General features: G+C 43.8%; 2 protein-coding genes across 4 annotated transcripts in view; both read left to right on the forward strand.

The window, feature by feature from the left end:
• LOC134572981 (keratin, type I cytoskeletal 18-like) overlaps positions 1 to 13,927 on the forward strand; it is a 102,743-nt gene extending 88,816 nt beyond the window's left edge. Inside the window, exons 7-9 of the mRNA XM_063432332.1 lie at positions 5,326 to 5,543; positions 7,929 to 7,963; positions 13,655 to 13,927. Of these exons, the coding sequence (XP_063288402.1) occupies positions 5,326 to 5,543; positions 7,929 to 7,963; positions 13,655 to 13,779 (378 nt within the window). The 3' untranslated portion in view covers positions 13,780 to 13,927. The remainder of the gene's footprint in view (positions 1 to 5,325; positions 5,544 to 7,928; positions 7,964 to 13,654) is intronic.
• Positions 13,928 to 15,880: 1,953 nt separating this feature from the next.
• ZBTB26 (zinc finger and BTB domain containing 26) lies at positions 15,881 to 19,794 on the forward strand. Of its 3 annotated transcripts, none has more exons than XM_063432329.1 (2): positions 15,881 to 16,100; positions 18,335 to 19,794. In XM_063432329.1, exon 2 carries the CDS (start codon positions 18,401 to 18,403, stop codon positions 19,643 to 19,645), a length of 1,245 nt encoding a protein of 414 aa, XP_063288399.1. In that variant the 5' UTR covers positions 15,881 to 16,100; positions 18,335 to 18,400; the 3' UTR covers positions 19,646 to 19,794. The 3 variants fall into 3 exon arrangements, with proteins under 3 accessions (XP_063288399.1, XP_063288400.1, XP_063288401.1); XM_063432330.1 differs by having other exon boundaries at positions 15,881 to 16,073; XM_063432331.1 differs by having other exon boundaries at positions 15,888 to 15,967.
• The last annotated feature ends 478 nt before the right edge of the window (positions 19,795 to 20,272 follow it).

Genomic DNA, 20,272 nt, shown 5'->3' on the forward strand with positions numbered 1-20,272 from the left:
TGTTGGCAGAGTGTGTCAGGTCCTCGGTCAGTGACCGAAGACCTGACACCAGGAGGGGGCCCGGCGGCTTGCCCGGTATGCCGCCGGGTGCGAGGCCCCTCCTGGCTGCCGGCCACCATCGCAGACACTGGTCTGCAGCTCCGCAGTGTGCAGAGCTGCAGACCATGTGACTCGCGAGAATTGGCCAATCAGAGCGTTGCCGCGGGTTACCACGGCAACGCTCTGAAATCTCGCGAGATTACACGGTCTGCAGCTCTGAGGAGCTGCAGTCCGTGAGCAGTGGCCACCGGACCACCAGGGAGCCCACTGGACCACCAGGGAAAGGTAGGCTCTCCCACCCCCAGCTTCACCCCCCACCACCATCACCCCCACCACCCTCAGCCTCACCCCCACTACCACCATCACCCCGACCACCCTCAGCCTCACCCCCACTACCACCATCACCCCCCACCACCATCACCCCCACCACCCTCAGCCTCACCCCCACTACCACCATCACCACCCCCACCACCATAACCCCCACCACCCTCAGCCTCACCCCCCACCACCATCACCCCCCACCACCCTCAGCCTCACTCCCCACCACCATCACCCTCAGCTTCACCCCCCACCACCATCACCCCCACCACCCTCAGCCTCACCCCCACCACCATCACCCCTCCTCAGCCTCACCCCCACCACCATCACCCCTCCTCACCATCACCCCCCACCACCCTCAGCCTCACCCCCCACCACCCTCAGCCTCACCACCACCATCACCCACCATCACCACCCTCAGCCTCACCACCATCACCCCCCCACCACCCTCACCATCACCCCTCCCCACCATCACCCCTCCCCACCATCACCCCTCCCCACCCTCACCCCCACCACCCTCAGCTTCCCCCCACCACCCTCACCACCATCAGCCTCACCCCCCACCACCCTCAGCTTCACCCCCACCACCATCACCCCTCACCATCACCCCTCCCCACCATCACCCCCCACCACCCTCAGCCTCACCCCCACCACCCTCAGCTACACCCACCACCACAGTCACCATCACCCCCCACCACCCTCAGCTTCACCCCCACCACCATCACCCCTCCCCACCCTCAGCCTCACCCCCACCACCCTCAGCCTCACCATCCCCCATAACCCCTCCCCACCCTCAGCCTCACCCCCACCACCCTCAGCCTCACCATCCCCCATAACCCCTCCCCACCTTCAGCCTCACCCCCACCACCCTCACCATTATCCCTTCACCCTCAGCCTCACCCCCACCACCCTCAGCCTCACCATCCCCCATAACCCCCCACCACCCTCAGCATCACCCCTCACCCCCCTCAGCTTCACCCCTTTCAGCATCACCCCTCTCAGCATCACCCCCCTCAGCATCACCCCCTCAGCATCACCCCCCTCAGCATCACCACCCACCACCCTCAGCATCACCACCCTCAGCCTCACCCCCACCACCCTCAGCTACACCCACCACCACAGTCACCATCACCCCCCACCACCCTCAGCTTCACCCCCACCACCATCACCCCTCCCCACCCTCAGCCTCACCCCCACCACCCTCAGCCTCACCATCCCCCATAACCCCTCCCCACCCTCAGCCTCACCCCCACCACCCTCACCATCCCCCATAACCCCTCCCCACCTTCAGCCTCACCCCCACCACCCTCACCATTATCCCTTCACCCTCAGCCTCACCCCCACCACCCTCAGCCTCACCATCCCCCATAACCCCCCACCACCCTCAGCATCACCCCTCACCCCCCTCAGCTTCACCCCTTTCAGCATCACCCCCCTCAGCATCACCCCCTCAGCATCACCCCCCTCAGCATCACCCCTCACCACCCTCAGCATCGCCCCTCACCACCCTCAGCATTAATCCCCACCACCCTCAGCATCACCACCATCAGCATAACCCTCTGTCACCACCCTCAGCCTCCCCCCAATCACCATCACCATCACCCCCTTCTTCTCACATCACCCCCCTCTCACTCTCACATTACCCACTCTCACATCACCCCCCTCTCACTCTCACATTACCCACTCTCACATTACCCTCTCACTCTCACATTACCCCCCCACTCTCACATTACCTCACTCTCACATTACCCCCTCTCACTCTCACATTACCCCCCTCTCACTCTCACATTACCCCCTCTCACTCTCACATTACCCCCTCTCACTCTCACATTACTCCCTCTCACTCTCACATTACCCCCTCTCACTCTCACATTACTCCCTCTCACTCTCACATTACTATCACCCCCCGCTCCCTCTCACATTACCATCACCCCCCGCTCCCTCTCACATTACCATCACCCCCCGCTCCCTCTCACATTACCATCACCCCCCGCTCCCTCTCACATTACCATCAACCCCCTGCTCCCTTTCACCATCACACCCCCCGCTCCCTCTCACCATCACACCCCCCGCTCCCTCTCACCATCACACCCCCCCGCTCCCTCTCACCATCACACCCCCCCGCTCCCTCTCACCATCACACCCCCCGCTCCCTCTCACCATCAGCTACCCCATACACATAGGGTCTCAGACAAAAACGCAAACATGCTCACAGAGACATACATTCGCACACACAAGGATACTCTCTGTCAGACACACTCTCAGGCACATACACAGGTAGACAGTGCATCAATGTGTATATGTGACACTTTTTTGTTAGTGGGGCCCAGGACCGGTGCTAGGATTTTTAGTTACACAGGCGAAGATGCATTTTGGTGCCCCCCACCCTCGTTCAAAATAAGGTTCATACAAACACAGAAATAATCATACAGACATACAGACACAGACAGAGACATACATGCAGGCATATAGACATCATGGCGGCGGGCACCTGGTCGCAGGGATGTGACCCCTGCGACCGCGGTATGTACGCCAGTGCATGCAGATGCACACACAATTAAAGGACCACTACAGACACCCAGATCACATCAGCTCAATGAAGTGGTCTGGGTGTCAGGTCCCTCTAGTTTTAACCCTGCAGCTGAAAACATAGCAGTTTCAGAGAAACTGCTATGTTTCACCGAGGGTTAATCCAGCCTCTAGTGGATGTCTCACTGACAGCCGCTAGAGGAGCTTCCGCTATTCTAAAACACTGAACGTCCATAGGAAAGCATTGAGTAATGCTTTCCTATGGGCGGTTTGAATGCATGCGCGGCAAGAGCATTCGGAGCTGAGAGGCGGAGGGATCCCCAGCGCCAAGGGAGTCCGGCGCTAGAGAAAGGTAAGTGCTGAAGACACACACACACTCTCACGAACAGATGCATACACACCAGCTAACAGACACACACATTTACTGACAGACACACTCAGCGACAGACATACATACACTCTCACTGACAAACACACACTCACTAACAGACATCAAACAGACTCACTAATACACACACAAACACACTCAGTAAGAGACACACAGTAACACACTTACTGACACTCACTAGCAGACACACTCACTGACACTCACTAGCAGACACACTCACTGACACTCACTAGCAGACACACTCACTAGCAGACACACTAGCAGACACACACTGACACTCACTAGCAGACACACTAGCAGACACACACTGACACTCACTAGCAGACACACACTGACACCCACTAGCAGACACACACTGACACTCACTAGCAGACACACACTGACACTCACTAGCAGACACACTCACTGACACTAGCAGACACACTCACTGACACTAGCAGACACACACACTGACACTCACTAGCAGACACACTCACTGACACTCACTAGCAGACACACACACTGACACTCACTAGCAGACACACACACTGACACTCACTAGCAGACACACACACACACTAACACATGTTTTTTTTTTTTTTATTTAATCCCCCAGCCTCCTTACCTTTTTGGAGTGCTGAAGGGATTCCCTGGGGTCCAGTGGTGCTGCTGGGCTCCTGGGCTCCTTGGCTGGCTGGCTCCCTTGGTGGCTGTCTCCCTTGGTCGCTGTCTCCCTTGGTGGCTGGCTGGCTGTCTCCCGGGCTGGCTGTCTCCCGGGCTGGCGGGCTGGCGGGCGGGCGGGCGCGAGGGAGCACTCTCCCATGTGTGCTTCCTCTTCAGCTCCCTCGCGCACCGCGTAGGGATGCCGGCGCCGGAAGATGACGTCATCTTCCGGCTCCGGTATCAGTATGCGGCGCGCGAGGGAGCTGAAGAGGAAGCACACATAGGAGAGTGCTCCCTCGCGCGCCTGCAGAACCGGGCGCTCGGCCACGCTACAAAAGGTCGTCGGTTGGAGGGGAGCGCAGTGCGCTTCCCTCCTTCCGGTCAGCCTGATTTTGCGCCCCCAGGGCTGGTGCGCCCTAAGGCGGCCGCCTGGGCCGCCTTATGGTAGCGCCGGCCCTGGTGGGGCCTCATGTTTGCGTTTCGCCTAAGGCCTCATAAAGTCTAGAGCCGCCTCTGGACATCACAATCCTATTTCAGCACAGTGCTGCTAAAAGGTTGTCTACCCCGATCTAGGATTACGCTATCATTCATAAAAAGAGAGTGCACCTGACAATTAGTTTTGTATTAACCTTCTGAGCTAGACCAGTGTATTATGTAGAATATATGCATTCCATTAGTAATGGAATGCAATATAGTGGGGTAAAACATGTTTGAGGAATATGAGGTTACTAACCAAAGAGCAAGGTAAGCGAACGTATTCACTTTTTTTTTTTTTATTCTTTTTTTTTTGAGTGCATAAGTAGACAAAACAGCTCACTCTGCCATAATAGCATGTGCAAGCATCAACATAGCACATTGATATTACAATGATGGCGTTTGAGCAATGCACATTTTTGTAAATAAATGTAGAAACAGAACAGGAGTTAACATCGGTTGCCTTTTACAGTTAAAGTGACTATCTTAATCTGCGCTAAATCAGCAGCTTTGCTAAATCAGAAGAACCGTGATATAGAGTGTTGAGATTTACTAGTCACAATTTTTTATAGCCACAACCTACCAATCGTTTAGCATTCTTAACCAGCATTATCACAATGACATTAGAACATATTTACGCTTTAGATATTATAGGTAGGATAGTTAGTGCTGGGTAAAGCCTCAGCTCTGCGACTACTGTTGATTGCTTGGAGTATTAAGTAAAACAAGTGGTGTAGTTAACGCTTATATAAGATACTTTCAGGAGCTGGGATATTAGCCAGGGTCCCCTATCTGGGTTGAAGTCATGTAGAAGCTTTCTACCGGGTGTACGTTATATTAGTCAAGTATGTGATAGCAGGTTCAAGGATTGTTAGGCAGTGGTGGTTATGGAACGTATTCACTTTTATGTATGTTATGTCATGTCTTGTTTTCAGATAAATGCTTTAAAAGGAGATCTTGAAAACACGGAGCTCAGATACAGGAACGAGTTGGACAGGCTTCAAGGCAACATTACTCAAGTAGAACAGGAGCTGAAGGAGATATTGAGGACAGTACAGAACAACAAGTTAGAATATGAAGCTCTCCTGAAAATTAAGGAGACTCTGGAAGCTGAAATTGCAGAGTATCGACGTCTCCTAGAAGGGGACTATGAGTAAGTATTCAGTACATATTTCTGTTCTAGTAAATGGCTTGAGAAAACCACAACCTGGCTCTCAGAGTTATTTCACATAAAAATAAAGATACTCATTAATTAGAACACTTTCAAACTGAGAATGTCACAGGTTTCTGTAATATGTAACTCCATCTATCTGTGCACACATACATCACATTCCTGTGCTCTCCTTGGTGTGTGGGATTCTCAAGCAAGGATAATGATGAGTAAAATGTTCTTCACAAACACATCACAGTCTTTGTGTACTGACATAACAGTTTATGGCCAAACTATTCATTTTGAGCGGGTGGACAGTTTCAGGTCATGTTATGACAGTGAATATGGTGGGTGATTAAAATAGATGATATTCTACTAGCATCCATAGTTTAAAGGATTACTCTTTTCTTCTTTTTTTTTTTTTTTTTGTGGAGACAAAGACAACAGAATCAGCAGTTGTATGGATATGTTAGGAACATACATTCCAATTAAGAAAATGTAGATATCAGTGAGACATGCTGAGATGTTTGATGAAAAATAACAATAAAATTGTACAAGGCATGTTTATGATATGTAGTTATTAGACATTAGGGTTCACACAATCTGCAATACTAACTTAGTGACAAAAAACTCATAACTTTTTAGAAATTAAAGAATGTAATAAATAATAAATGGAACAAGTGATTATAATACCACTGCAGCAGATGGTAAGTCAGCATGTAGAGGCAGTACACATATAAAGAAAGCTGGTTTTTAAACAAAACTGGTTATACGACTGTGATAGCCATCTACCCAGACATTAAAGATGCAGTCCATTTCCATATTGGCTGTCAGACAATTCCACGCTAAGGGCTTAGGTGGCCAGTCCACCACCAAAGCCACTCAGGCCTGCCGAGGATCAAAGGGGTACTTGAAAACACTGTGTGCCGTCTCCAAAACATATCTTAATCGATATGCAGGCCAAGGGGTGCCCACGCCCTGCGTGACATTTTGGTAAAGCCTTATATTATAATCTGGCAATGAATGGAAAAAGCTCCATGCAGTCTGCCATTAATTCAGATGTAGGTGATCACGTTGGCCATTGGCTTAGGTAATTGAGTCAATCCTAGATACCTGATTACAGACCCCAAGGTTGGTGGGTTTTTTGGGTGGCTGTAAAGCCTATAATCTTTCACATAGGAAGTTAAAGTTGCTGAGTGAATCTGTGATTTCTAAGGACATGTAGGTTATTGATGCAGACTAAACAGTCATCCTAGGTGACACCTTACAGGTAGAAAAGGGAAATTTGGGGAACACCTGGAACATAAATTTTTAAGTAGTGGTGCTACCATAAAGACCAAAATATATATAAAATTAAGGAACAGTGCACACATTTTCTTTTTTGACATTTTTCAAAGCTACTTAAAATCATCTATCATGGCAAACAAATATGGGGATTCAGTTACATCATATTGTGTTACATCCACAACTACGTCACAGTACTCCAGTATCGATGGGTCCCACACCAACTGCAATGCTTACTGCTTAAACTGCGTCTAGAGATTCGCCAAATTATGATTTCCTGCGGTCACTTCCAAATGGACACCATAGTGGATGGGTGGGGTGTTCAGACCAATAGGAATCTGGTCTGGATTCCAAATCTACACAGAAAAAGGTATAAGCCAATGATTATGCTCCAGAGACAGGGATGACCACCATAGTCAGCAGTAAGTAGGATTGAAGAGCTGGTGTTTTACAGGTGGGCCTGAATAGGCCACAGTCACAGAAGCTTCGGATCTCCCACAGAGGCCCCAAACTTCCAGTTTTTGGGCTCAGTCTCGGCAGCAGCATGCATTTCCACAATTAGCCTCAGTTTCTTGGCACTAGGTGAATATTATATACGCCATTAACAGCGAAAAAGGCAGTAAGATTCAGGAGCTGCTCTTCAATGCGACCAGTCAGCATGGCAGTCAGGCCCTGCCCCAAAGGATTACTCTTTTAAATTCAAAACTATATAAAATACTATACAGAAAAAAATATGCTAATCCAAAGCTTATGATATCTTCCACCCATTGTGACTTATTATTCCTGGTGCCAGTCTAGGGCTCCCACTCGCCCTTAGATCAGTGTTCCCCTATCACTCAGCACACCCCGGGACAGCTCACCTTTCTAGACATTATCAGTCTTTATAGACTACTAAGAAAAAAAAATAGTAACCTGCAATAAAACTAAATTAAAAGACCAAAATTTTAGCTTACTGTCAGTGAAATACGAGTCAGCAGATGATAAACATTTGTCCCAAAATAAGTACAATAAAACACATACTAGTAAGTAATATTATTGTGTAGGAATGTATTAATATATTTATTTGAAAAGTTGTAAATTGATATGAAACCTTTTATCTTACAGAGAGAAAATTATTAAGACTGAACCTGAACCAAAACGTGAGTGACTGTAATTACCTACCTAAAGCTTTTATGCAATAACAGTTCTTTTTAATCCATCTGGCAGGTGAAAAACATTAATAGACTTGAACCAATAGTTTACTTTTCCAAAGGCATCTATGCCTGGATCAGTACTGATCTAACTACAGGTATGTTGATGAGACTAAAACAATTGTGACACATAGATAGCATTTTAAAAGCACAATTTCCACTTTCCCACTCATCTTTGGTGATTGGAAGGTGAGCTCTGGCAAGGTGGCCAAGAAGGTATTTCAATTATAACCAGATTGGCATTTTGTACGTGGCTACCAGATGGGAGGGAATTTAGAAGACACTTTCATATTCTTGGAAACACATGCCAGAACTAATATGTGCATACACACACACACACAGGGCCGGATTAACATAGGGGCTGATGGAGCTGCAGCTCCAGGCCCAGGCCCAGGCCCATGGAATAGGCCCATTGATTTAAAAAAAAAAAAAGAAATTTTTTTTTTACATTTTTTTTTTCCCCCACACACTACTCTTAGGGATTCCACCTGGATTTTATTCTATTGGCACAGCCAGTATTTGAAGCTGCCTGGCTGGTGCCAATAGTGCAGTGATACTGGCAATACAAATGCTGGTATTTTCCTCAGTATACACAAGAGACTGCTATGCAATACCAGCATTGGCCAGTAGGGGTCGCTGTGTGTGGAGACAGGCAGGGATAGGAAGTTCCAGCATATCCCTCCCTGCCTATCTATACTCACTGATCTGCAGGGGTGCAGCTACAGAGAGTCCAGATAGCAACTTCCACCCTGCAGAGACAGCCTACAGCTCAGCGAACTAAGGAATGGGGGGAAAGGCTGCAAGGAGACATACACTGAGGCACTAAGGGACATTGGGAGACATTATGATACAGACACATGGGGACACAGGAATCCATCTATACAGCAGAATCAAACTAAGTAGTTTTTTGGTGATTTTACAGCATTTTCTCTTATGTCACTCCTTGTGATTTACATCATGTGATGTCACCCATACATATTTAATTATGCAAATTAGCAAGGCTGGTATGTGTTTCCAAGAAAGGTGGCAACCCTAACTACTTTTCACATACTCTTACTTAAGTATGGAAACTTAAGAGGGATGTATGGGAACAAAACTTGTGTGAACTGGCTGACAATGAATATGGTTAAAGGGACCCTATAGTCACCAGAACAACTGCAGCTTATGGAATTTGTTCTGGTGAGTAGAATCATTCCCTTCAGGCTTTTTGCTGTAAACACTGTCTTTTCAGAGAAAATGCAGTGTTTACATTACGGCCTAGTGATACCTTCACTGCCCACTCCTCGGATGGCTGTTAGAGATCCTTCCTGGGTCATAGCTGCCTAAAATGCATCCAAACATTCAGTATCTCCTCCCTCTGCATGCAGACACTGAACTTTCCTCATAGAGATTCATTGATTCAATTAATCTCTATGAGGAGATGCTGATTGGCCAGGGCTGCATTTGAATCATGCTGGCTCTGCCCCTGACTTGCCTCTTTGTCAGTCTAAGCCAATCCTATGGGGAAGCACTGTGATTGGATCAGGCCACCAATTCTAATGATGTCAGCAGACTGCTTGTTTTTCTGAGTCTAACAGCATGCAGAGTTACAGCTTCAGGCTTGAATACAGTAAGATTTTGCTATATTTATGGAGGCATGAGGGGCCCAGGGGGGCTAGATGGTGGTGTTAACACTATAGGGTCATGGATTTATGTTTGTGTTCCTGACCCTATAGTGATCCTTTAAGGTAATGCTGACTTTGGTCTCTCTAACACTGTGGCATGTTCCCTTTCTTCTACACTTACTACATACAGCTTTTCTCTGTCCCAGACTATATACCAGGAGCTTCTGCCTGCTAGTAAGAAGGTAAGGAGACAAGTGGACCAGCGAGTGCTAGGGGACAGTCCTTAGAAAGCTTTGAGCGAGCGCATCATTAGATGCATTTATGCCAAGCTCAGGGTGCTGTCTGCATAGTATGCCCTTAGTTGGCCAACTGCATGATAGGCAGGCAGCCTGACATGCATTCATGCCAGGCTGGCCTTCTAATTCTTTGGGCAGACATGTCCTCTTTTCAGAGGCGGCTCTAGACTTTTTGAGGCCTTAGGCGAAAATCAAATATGAGGCCCCCCCCCCCCACGCCACGCGCGCTAAAAAGAAAAAATAAGCAGCCGATATTAAAATTAACTGTATAAATTATATATTTTAAGGCAAACATTAATAAACCTCATAATCTCACTATTCACAAACTTATTTTTGTTATTAAATTATTCTACAAAATACCTATACACAAACATTGGGTTTGTGGCGGACTACTTAGTTATTCTTGTTGATGTCTCCTAAAACTGAAATAAAGTTGAAATAAAGTTCAACAGTGTATTAAAAGAACACTACAGTATCAGGAGCACAAATGTGTATTCCTGACCCTATCGTGTTTAGCTATTTAGCCCCCCCCCCCCCCCCCCCAATGTAGTAAAAACGTACCTAATTTCTAGAGCTGCACAAGTCCGCCAGCGCCGGATCCGCCCAATTGGCTAACATAATCTAAACTGATGATCTCAGTCAATCACAATGCTTTCCCATAGGAAAGCATCGGATTGGCTGAGATCTTCAATTTTGATGTCAGTCAAGGAGTCAATACTATACTATAATACTATACTGTGATTAGAACATATTACATATTATCATAATATTATTGTTAATATTAACATATTAACAATTAATATAGGGACACTCCAGGCACCCAGACCACTTCTGCTCATTGGAGTGGTCTGGGTGCCAACTCCCACTACTCTTAACCCTGCAAGTGTAATTATTATTTTTATAAACTGCAATAATTACCTTGCAGGGTTAGCTCCACCTCTAGTGGCTGTCTACTAGACAGCCACTAGAGGTCACTTCCTCCTTCATAGCACAGATTATCTGTGCTAGAGCGTCGCTGGACATCCTCACGCTGTGTGAGGACCTCCAGCGTCGCTCATTTCCTCATAGGAAAGCATTGAAAATCTTTTTCAATGCTTTCCTATGGGGAGCGCTAATGCCGCGCATGCGCATTAGGTCTCCTCGGCCGGTGGGCGGGATTAGTCTCGCCCACCGGCCGACGGAGACAGTAGGAGGAGCGGCGCGGAGGAGGAGACAGCGACGAGGGACATAGTCACTGCCTCAGGTAAGTGACTGAAGGGGTTTTCACCCCTTCAGTAACCGGGTATTGGGGGGTGGGAGGGAGAGGGTACCTCCAGTGCCAGGAAAACCGATTGTTTTCCTGGCACTGGATTTTTCCTTTAATGATAGTAATTAATATAATAATTAGGATAATATATAATTATAGTAAATAATATAATTATTATATTATTAATAATATTTAATATTGTTAAGTAATATTGTCATGATATACCACCATTATTCTGTGGAAAGATGGGGGGTACAGCTCTCCTGCTTTTTTTCTCTCTTCTGCTCTGCTCTCCTTCCCTTTTCTTTATTTTCCTTTGCTCTCCTTCCCTTCCCCTTTAATTTATTTTCCATTTGTTCTCTTTCCCTTTCCCTTCAATTTATTTTCCATGTGCTCTCCTTCCCCTCCCCTTTCATTTATTTTCTTTTGCTCTCCTTCCCTTCCCCTTTAATTTATTTCCTTTGTCTCTCCTTCCCTTCCCTTCCCCTCCCCTTTAATTTATTTTATTTTGCTCTCCTTTAATTGATTTTACTTAGCTCTCCTTCCCCTCCCCTGTAATTTATTTTCTTTGTCTCTCCTTCCCCTCCCCTTTAATTTATTTTGCTCTCCTTCCCCTCCCCTTTAATTTATTTTATTTTGCTCTCCTTCCCTTCCCCTCCCCTCCCCTTTAATTTATTTTGCTCTCCTTCCCTTCCCCTTTAATTTATTTTCTTTGTCTCTCCTTCCCCTCCCCTTTAATTTATTTCCTTTGTCTCTCCTTCCCCTCCCCTTTAATTTATTTTATTTTGCTCTCCTTTAATTTATTTTACTTTGCTCTCCTTCCCCTCCCCTGTAATTTATTTTCATTGTCTCTCCTTCCCCTCCCCTCCCCTTTAATTTATTTTATTTTGCTCTCCTTCCCTTCCCCTCCCCTTTAATTTATTTTATTTTGCTCTCCTTTAATTGATTTTACTTTGCTCTCCTTCCCCTCCCCTGTAATTTATTTTCTTTGTCTCTCCTTCCCCTCCCCTCCCCTTTAGTTTATTTTCTTTGTCTCTCCTTCCCTTCCCCTTTCATTTATTTTCCTTTGCACTCCTTCCCTTCTCTTTAATGTATTTTCCTTTGCTCTCCTTACCTTTTTCTCTCTTCTCCTCTGCTCTCCTGAGTCCTTCCGTTTTCTCCGTTTTCTCTCTTCTCCTCTGCTCTCTTTTCTTCAGTAGCAGCTACTCTTCTCTCTTCTTCTTGGTACCGCAGGCGGGGGAATGCAGGGAGGGGTTACGTCGTGACGTCGCCGCGTCGTGACATCATCGACATCGCGGATTGGCCGATTACCAGGAAGTGTGCAGGAGGAGGGGAGGGGACTCACTCCTGCACGGGGAAACCCATTTGAGAGGGTTTCATCTTTTAATAGCGCCGGCGCCGCGGCAATCTTAAAGTATTTAATTTTTTTTTTTTTTTTTTACTGGGAAAGAAAGCCCTGAAGCGGCTCTCTAATTACACGGTTTAGGCGGCCGCGAGGCCCCTTCTAGCGCGAGGCCTTAGGCGGCCGCCTAAACCGCCTAATTAGAGAGCCGCCTCTGCCTCTTTTTGGGCATGTTCGCCCCTTTTGGCAGGTTACATGACTTGTGTCAGTGGCACACCCTTTTACCGTGCCCATTGACTTCCTGCTTGACTGGACACTGCTGTTAGGGGTTATGGATTTACTTGAAAGATGAAAACATAAATTAGTGAGAGATTAGCATAGGGTATGTGTTTTCTTATAGCTGCTGTTTTCTTTCTCTCCAGCACCATCTCCATCAGATACATGACGCTTGGGAGTGTTTTACTGTTTTTGGTCAATATGATTCTGTAATTAGGCCCGTCATAATTGTCAGCACCAGGCCCACTGGGCTCTTAATCTGGCCCTGCACACACACACAGCTGTTTTTTTAAGATTGTAATGAACTCGGCTTCATTTCAGCTTGTGCTCTAACAATAAGTGATTTCACATCTCAGGCGCTCCTGTTGGCCTAATGTAGCCCCCAAAAAGGTAGAAACTTCAAGTATTACCAAAAAATAAATGGAAATAATAGACTATTGACAAAGGTGGACGGATTGACATTGGAAGAATTAGGGTCTTTTAACATAGGGAAGGAAAGGATATGTCTGACATAAAGACGTCTATCACTTAGATTTGGTATTAGATAAAGACTTGGGAAAAAAACTGCTAGTGATATGGGTGGATATAGAGAGTTCGTTAAATAGGGAGGAAAAGTTACAGTGAGAAAATTTGATCTGTGAAAATTTCATAATCACACACACTGACTCTCTTCTCAAATATAAACTTACTGTTATTCACACACATACTCACACACACTGACCCTTTACACTCTTGCATTCACATACACACAAATCTACAACATAAATACACCCCTTCATGTACATATACACACTCTCTCTCGCTCTGATCCTCTGCATCTATGAGATTGTTTTAAAATAAATTTTATATATTAAGTATATTTTTTATTTTCCACAGATCCAGATATCCGAACCAAGAAAATTATAAAAATCGTCACACAAACTTTAGTTGATGGGAAGCTTGTGGGTGAATCAAGTGAGGTGGAGGAATTTGAGAATCAAGAGACCATTCCGTCTTTGTAAGAATTATGATGCAAACAACAGGCTCAGCTGATTTCCCATGGGTTTAAATGCCCAGAGGATATGCTACAGCAGTTCATCTGACCTTCTGTTATCTGTAATGAATCAAAACAAAGCTAATGTCTGCATTTAATAAAAACATTCACTCTTAGATTAACTGCATTTTAGAGCTCATAGCTTATTCAACTGTAAAACTGCATACAAGCATGAATTATATTTATAATTTGTCAGAAATATTACTTCCAAATACAAGAAAATAAATAAAAATAAAATAACCAAGACTAAGCAACACAGTGTTTAGTGTCTGTTAATGTGTGAGTTCAGTTATTATTTATTGACTAGGCCTGCTTGGTGAAACTAGTAGCCATGGCAGTTTTTATTCACAATATAAAAGGATTGTAAATGCTTAAACCTACAGAATTAATGGGATGTGAGTTACTAGAGTCTAACCTGTTTGAAACATGATATACAGCCATAACATGGAATAATGAAAGATGCTAAGATTAAATAGGAGAATTCTAATGGTCTCTCCTGTGTCATAAAACACGCATACTCCTTTAACAACTTACCATATTTTTCTGTGTATGAGGCCCCATGTATAAGACAACCCCTATTTTTTGAGCCCAAAATTAAGAAATCCATATTTTAAACATCAAATAGAACAACTTTGATATTTTAGAGATGACTTCTATAGAAAACAACACACTTCTGATTCTCATGCCTCCCCTTGTGCGAAGGTACTCTTTGACGTTAACGGCTCTATAGTGCATGCTGGGAGACTACAGCTCCCACAATGCAGAAGGTGGTGTAAAGGCATGCTGGGACATCACAGTAGTATTCCCTCTGCTCCCTGATCCCCTTAAATATAAATCAGAAAGCAAGACCTGCCAGAGGTGGAGCAAACCTTAATATGGCTGCTCCTTTTATGGTGTGGCATGTCGCTGGAGCTCCGTTGGTGGTAGGTGCTGATGTCTGCTGGAGCTCCCACACATATAGGGACCTCTACCTCCTTGCCACATCATTCAGAAGTGGATCGGCGGAAGGGAGTTCTGTGTCGGCCATGGCACAGTAAAATGCAGCAGGCACCATCTTAACTTGGGCCTGTGCACAAGTGTTTATTTTTAACCCCTGCAGTGACATTCTGTGTATAAGTCGATCCACATTTTAGACTAAAATAAAAAAAAGTCTTATACATGGAAAAATACAGTAAATCCTCTCCACAATAGGACAGACTTAAGTCAGCTGCTGTACTTGAATTTCTTTAAATATTATTGATACTGCAATAACATTCATATATGGAGATATTTATGTACAGTTTCCTGACAATGCCTATTATGCCATACCAAAAGTAAACAAATTTACTTCACCAAAACATTAGCTTATACTTGTAGAGAAATCAAATATATTTAGTGATTTATTTTTAAGTTTCTGACAATACATCTCAGATTTTGTGATTTATTTTCCACAGAACTGTGACTTATTACAAAGAAAATAATGAAATGCAAGCGTTATGCCAAAGTATTTGTTGGTAAATTGATCATTGTTTGCCAGTAACACAGTCACTGTACGTTTGCAAGCCAAATTTGCAAAACATAATAAAATAGCAGAACAGACGCATGTAATTAGAAAATGAGGGCAAAGTATTTAAGCATACACTTAGCTACACATACAAAAAAAAAATGCATAAAATGGTTCCATTACATCATTTGCCCTCAAGCAAGAACACACTAATTCCAAATATATCTAGATTTGAATAACATTAACATTTTAACAAGAGGGTATAAACATTATTGGTTTAAGTTTTATGTCATCATGTCAAATGCACAAACATGATTTACAGGAATTAAAACCTTTTTTAAAAATGGATTGGACTGAACAGGTTAAAGATTTATTTAATGGACTCGCCATGGCTGAAGCTGTGTGGATTGAACTTGTTGTCTACAAATGTCATTATAAACTTCCTGCTTATAAAGGAATACATTAAAATGCTTAATTTATTATAAACATTGCAAAGACACAACAGCTCTCTTTCAACCCAATACTTGATCAGAAAGCTCTTGTGTTTAACACTGTGAAAGTCACTGAGCTTGTGTGTGACGTAATTTCCGGGGCGACGGCGATTTGTGTAAGGAAAACTTAGAGCTGAGCCGCGTGGGAAATGAGCCACCGGAGGAGAAAAGAAGGGACACCGGTACAGGATGGAGGGAGAGCTGGGACAATGAAACAGATCCCACTGGTTTTTGTTGACGCTTGCTTGCTATGGCCGTTCTTCGATAGGCGAACCGGAAGAGAGGGAGGTGTTTATCTCTGGAGATGTGATCTGGGTAATAGGAGGGCAGTGTATCAGCCAGGATAGTATAATAATAATAATAATAATAATAATAATAATAATACTAGTGGTGTGGAGTGTCCTAATAGCTATTCTATGACATTTCACTTGCTCAGAATATAACGTATAGGATGACTGATACAGTAACTATGGCAACAATTAGCAGCTTGCCGTTCTGTTATTGTTTACTTAGAATGGATAGCAGTCTAATAACAGAAGTAATGTTTCTGTGCAGGATAATGAAGATCTGGGTGATAAATGAGTACGAAAGAAACAGAAACTATAATAATGAAGTTTTTTTTTTTTTTTTTTTAAAGCTAGACAGGAATTGTATTCTACTAAGTGAAAAACAGTATAACCCATTCCATCCCACTCTATAGTACACATAGGTTACTATTAGTTGTTGGTGTTTTTCTAAAAAGCAATGCCACTGCTTTCTGTTTAATTCTCAACATGATGCACTGGTGATGTTTAAAAAAAAGACACACTAAGTACCAAACTTAGTAAATCTCAATGTTTAAATGCAGTCCCTTTTCTTTGGCACTGTAAAACATTGCAGTTTCTGAGAAACAGGAATGTTTAAATTTGCCGGAGAACAACATTTTTGTTGTTGTCAGACTGACCAGGCACTTCCTCACGAAGACCTTTAAAAAAAATTAAATTCTTTGCATTCACCATCATCACATGAAGGCCAATTATTGCTACTAACAGAAGGAAAAAAATTCTTTTGACGCAATAAAGGCAATATAATTTCTCCTTGGATCAACAACCTGTTCACATGCATATTCATTATACCCTTCTGTATTTCCACAAAATATCCAGGCCCTTCTTTAAAAAAATAAAACAAATAGATCTACAGATTCTGATAAGACCGCTTCTTCGGCCAGCGAATATACATATTTATTCTTTCCGCCAGAGAGTTTCCATATTTATTGTTCTTTCTGAAAAGCACCATTTCCTCTGCTGTTAGCAAAACCTGCTTTCTTACAGTCCCACTCGTTGACCGATTACCTGTTTTATTTTCCTGTCAATGGACAGGTTATCAGATAATGATTTGTACTAACCCTGTATATATTTGTATAGTGCTATCATTCTTTAAATCTGGTGAACAAAATTGCACTACATATTCTAGGTGGAGTTTTACCATTGATTTATGAAGTACAACAATTATATTTTGATCATATGAATCAATATGCCTTTTTATGCATGGCAGCACCATAGTAGCTTTTTAAATGGGAGAGCAATACTGCACACTATTGCTGGTTCATTTATCATTGTCATTTCATTTAATATTATCCCTAACTCAACCCCATTTAATGTGTTAGTTGCTTGTTGGTTCCTTCTAACCCACTTCTAACCTGCTTGTCTTAGCATTTATCTGTATTGAATGTTCTCTGCCTTATGTCTGTCCAGTCCCCCAATGTATCCAAATCCTCTGTAGAGAAACAATGCAATCAGCACAAATCGTATAATCACACACCATGAAGCAACTTTTAATGCTTCTCATTGGGAAGGGGGAAATACTTGCTCAAAGCTGTGTATGTAATCACTGACACCATTTTACACTCTGCATCCTTAGCATGCCTCTTTCCAACCATGTCACATGGGTCCATCCCCATTATGTGACCTACTTCCTTTTCTTATGCCATGCTCATGCTAGCTGCATCCCACTGATGCCACATTCATCCTTCCCAGACTATTACACAAAACACCTTCTTGATATGCAGCATATATATTTGATCTCCATACATCCTGGAGGCTGCTGGATGCAGTGCAGACTGGCAGACAACAAATATTTCATAGTAGGGTTAGTGTCAAAATGTGAAGGGTAGTGCTGATGTGGAGGAAGATGGACCTTGAAAGGAAATGGGATCTTCAAGCCCTTCCTTTTGCTGGTGCATAGCAATATATAGATGCACCTCCACTGCAGAACTGAAGAATAGCAGTTAACATGCAACAAGTTAATTAAAGAAGGGTGTCTGTGATCCCTGGTCTCTGGGTACCATGCCCCTGTGTGAAGGTTCTGTCAGCAGTTGGCACACTTAAGTATATGGAACTATGGCAGCCTCAAACATATATTGACTTATTGGTTCCTGAAAGTGAACTCTGGCTCTACCATTCTTATAAATTTGGCTTCTGTATTGGTAGAAGAATGCATTTATATCACCAGTAGTGTGCATTTATTGTGTACACTGCTATTAAAAATAAATACTGTTTCATATTTTTTAGGTCTCCTTAACATCTTGCCTTCTGCACACTTCGTATCCAGTTTTGGTGTAAGGAAACTAAGAACCAATGATGTGTGAGAGGTCTGGAATATTTCACTTCAGACTAGACAACTTTGGAGACTCTATGTTAGATAGAATGAATACATTACGACAGCAAAATAAATTCTGTGATGTAACAGTGCACATAGATAACGTGGATGTTTCTGGACACAAAGTAGTATTTGCTGCTGGTTCCCCATATTTGAGGGACCAGTTCTTGCTTAGCGATTCACAAGAGGTGCACATCTCCATTCTGCAGAATTCTCAAGCTGGCAAACAACTCCTCCTTTCATGCTATACTGGTGTTTTGGAATTTCCTGAAATGGAACTTGTCAATTACTTAACTGCAGCTAGTTTCCTGCAGATGAGTCACGTGGTGGAAAGATGCACACAGGAGCTGTGGAAATTCATCAAACCCAGACAAACTTCAGAGACCAAGGATGAGAAAAAGGAGAGCAATGGATCACAGGATGTCATACAGCAAGAGGAGCATATCAATGATGCCCTACAACCAGATTCTCCAGTTGTTGATCATTCTGAAGACAGCATGGACACTGATGAAATTCAGATTGTCAAAATAGAGTCTGTCGGAGAGGTATCCAGTGAGAAAACCAAAGTTCGCCAAAGTCAGTTTACACCATCTGAACAGACAGTCTTACACTCGCTGGAGCCCCAACACTCTTTGATCAATTCCACTGTAGAAAGCAGAGCTGGAGAGACAGACGGCAATCCTTTGCACACCTATTATGTGTCTGATAATAGTAGTGATAACATGGGGCCTTCTGCAAAAGACCTTTTTGGACCCAGTAACCGGATCATGGACAAAACTCTGCAATGGCATCACCAGTGCCCAAAGTGCACCAGAGTATTCAGGCATTTGGAAAATTATGCCAATCATTTAAAAATGCATAAGCTGTTTATGTGTTTGCTTTGTGGTAAAACATTTACTCAGAAGGGTAACTTACACAGGCACATGCGTGTGCATGCAGGCATTAAACCATTTCAGTGCAAGATATGTGGGAAAACCTTCTCACAGAAGTGCTCCTTGCAGGACCATCTTAACCTTCACAGTGGTGATAAACCTCATAAATGTAACTACTGTGACATGGTCTTTGCACATAAGCCTGTATTGAGGAAACACTTAAAACAACTACATGGTAAAAACAGTTTTGACAATGCCCATGAAAGAAACAGCCAAGACATCAGTCTGGACTTTGATGCATTCTCCAGCCCGCATGAAGCTAATGACATATCACAGAGTTTACACAAATGAAATTCATTTTTTGTAGGTTCCAATTTTTTTCACGTTTAAATGTGAATTTCTGCAAACACTGAAATATTACTTTCAATGCTGTCTTCAAGATCATTTTATAAACATGTTAAATAGAAGGGGTCCCAGAACAGACCCCTGTGGGACACCACTTGCCACCTCTGTCCAGCTTGAAAATGTACCATTAATGACAACTCTTTGTACTCTGTTTTTAAGCCAATGTTCTACCCAAGAACAAGCATTTTCATCTAGACCGATTTCCTTGAGTTTGAACACTAATCTATTGTGTGTAACTGTATCAAATGCCTTGGCAAAATCCAAATAGATCACATCCACTGCAACACCCTGATCTATACTTCTACTTACTTCTTCGTAGAACGCAATCAAGTTAGTTTGACATGACCTGTGCTTCATAAAACCGTGCTGATTTTTGATAATAACCATGTTCTTCTCAAGGAATTCTTGAATATTATCCCTTAATAACCTTTCAAATATTTTCCCAGCCACAGAAGTTAAGCTCACAGGTCTATCATTTCCAGGCAAGGATTTTGAACCCTTTTTGAACATAGGAACCACATCTGCCTTCCTCCAATTCTCCGGAACACTTCCTGAAAGAAAAGAATCTTGAAA

Source organism: Pelobates fuscus, chromosome 9 (assembly GCF_036172605.1).
Source record: "Pelobates fuscus isolate aPelFus1 chromosome 9, aPelFus1.pri, whole genome shotgun sequence".
NCBI lineage: Eukaryota > Metazoa > Chordata > Amphibia > Anura > Pelobatidae > Pelobates > Pelobates fuscus.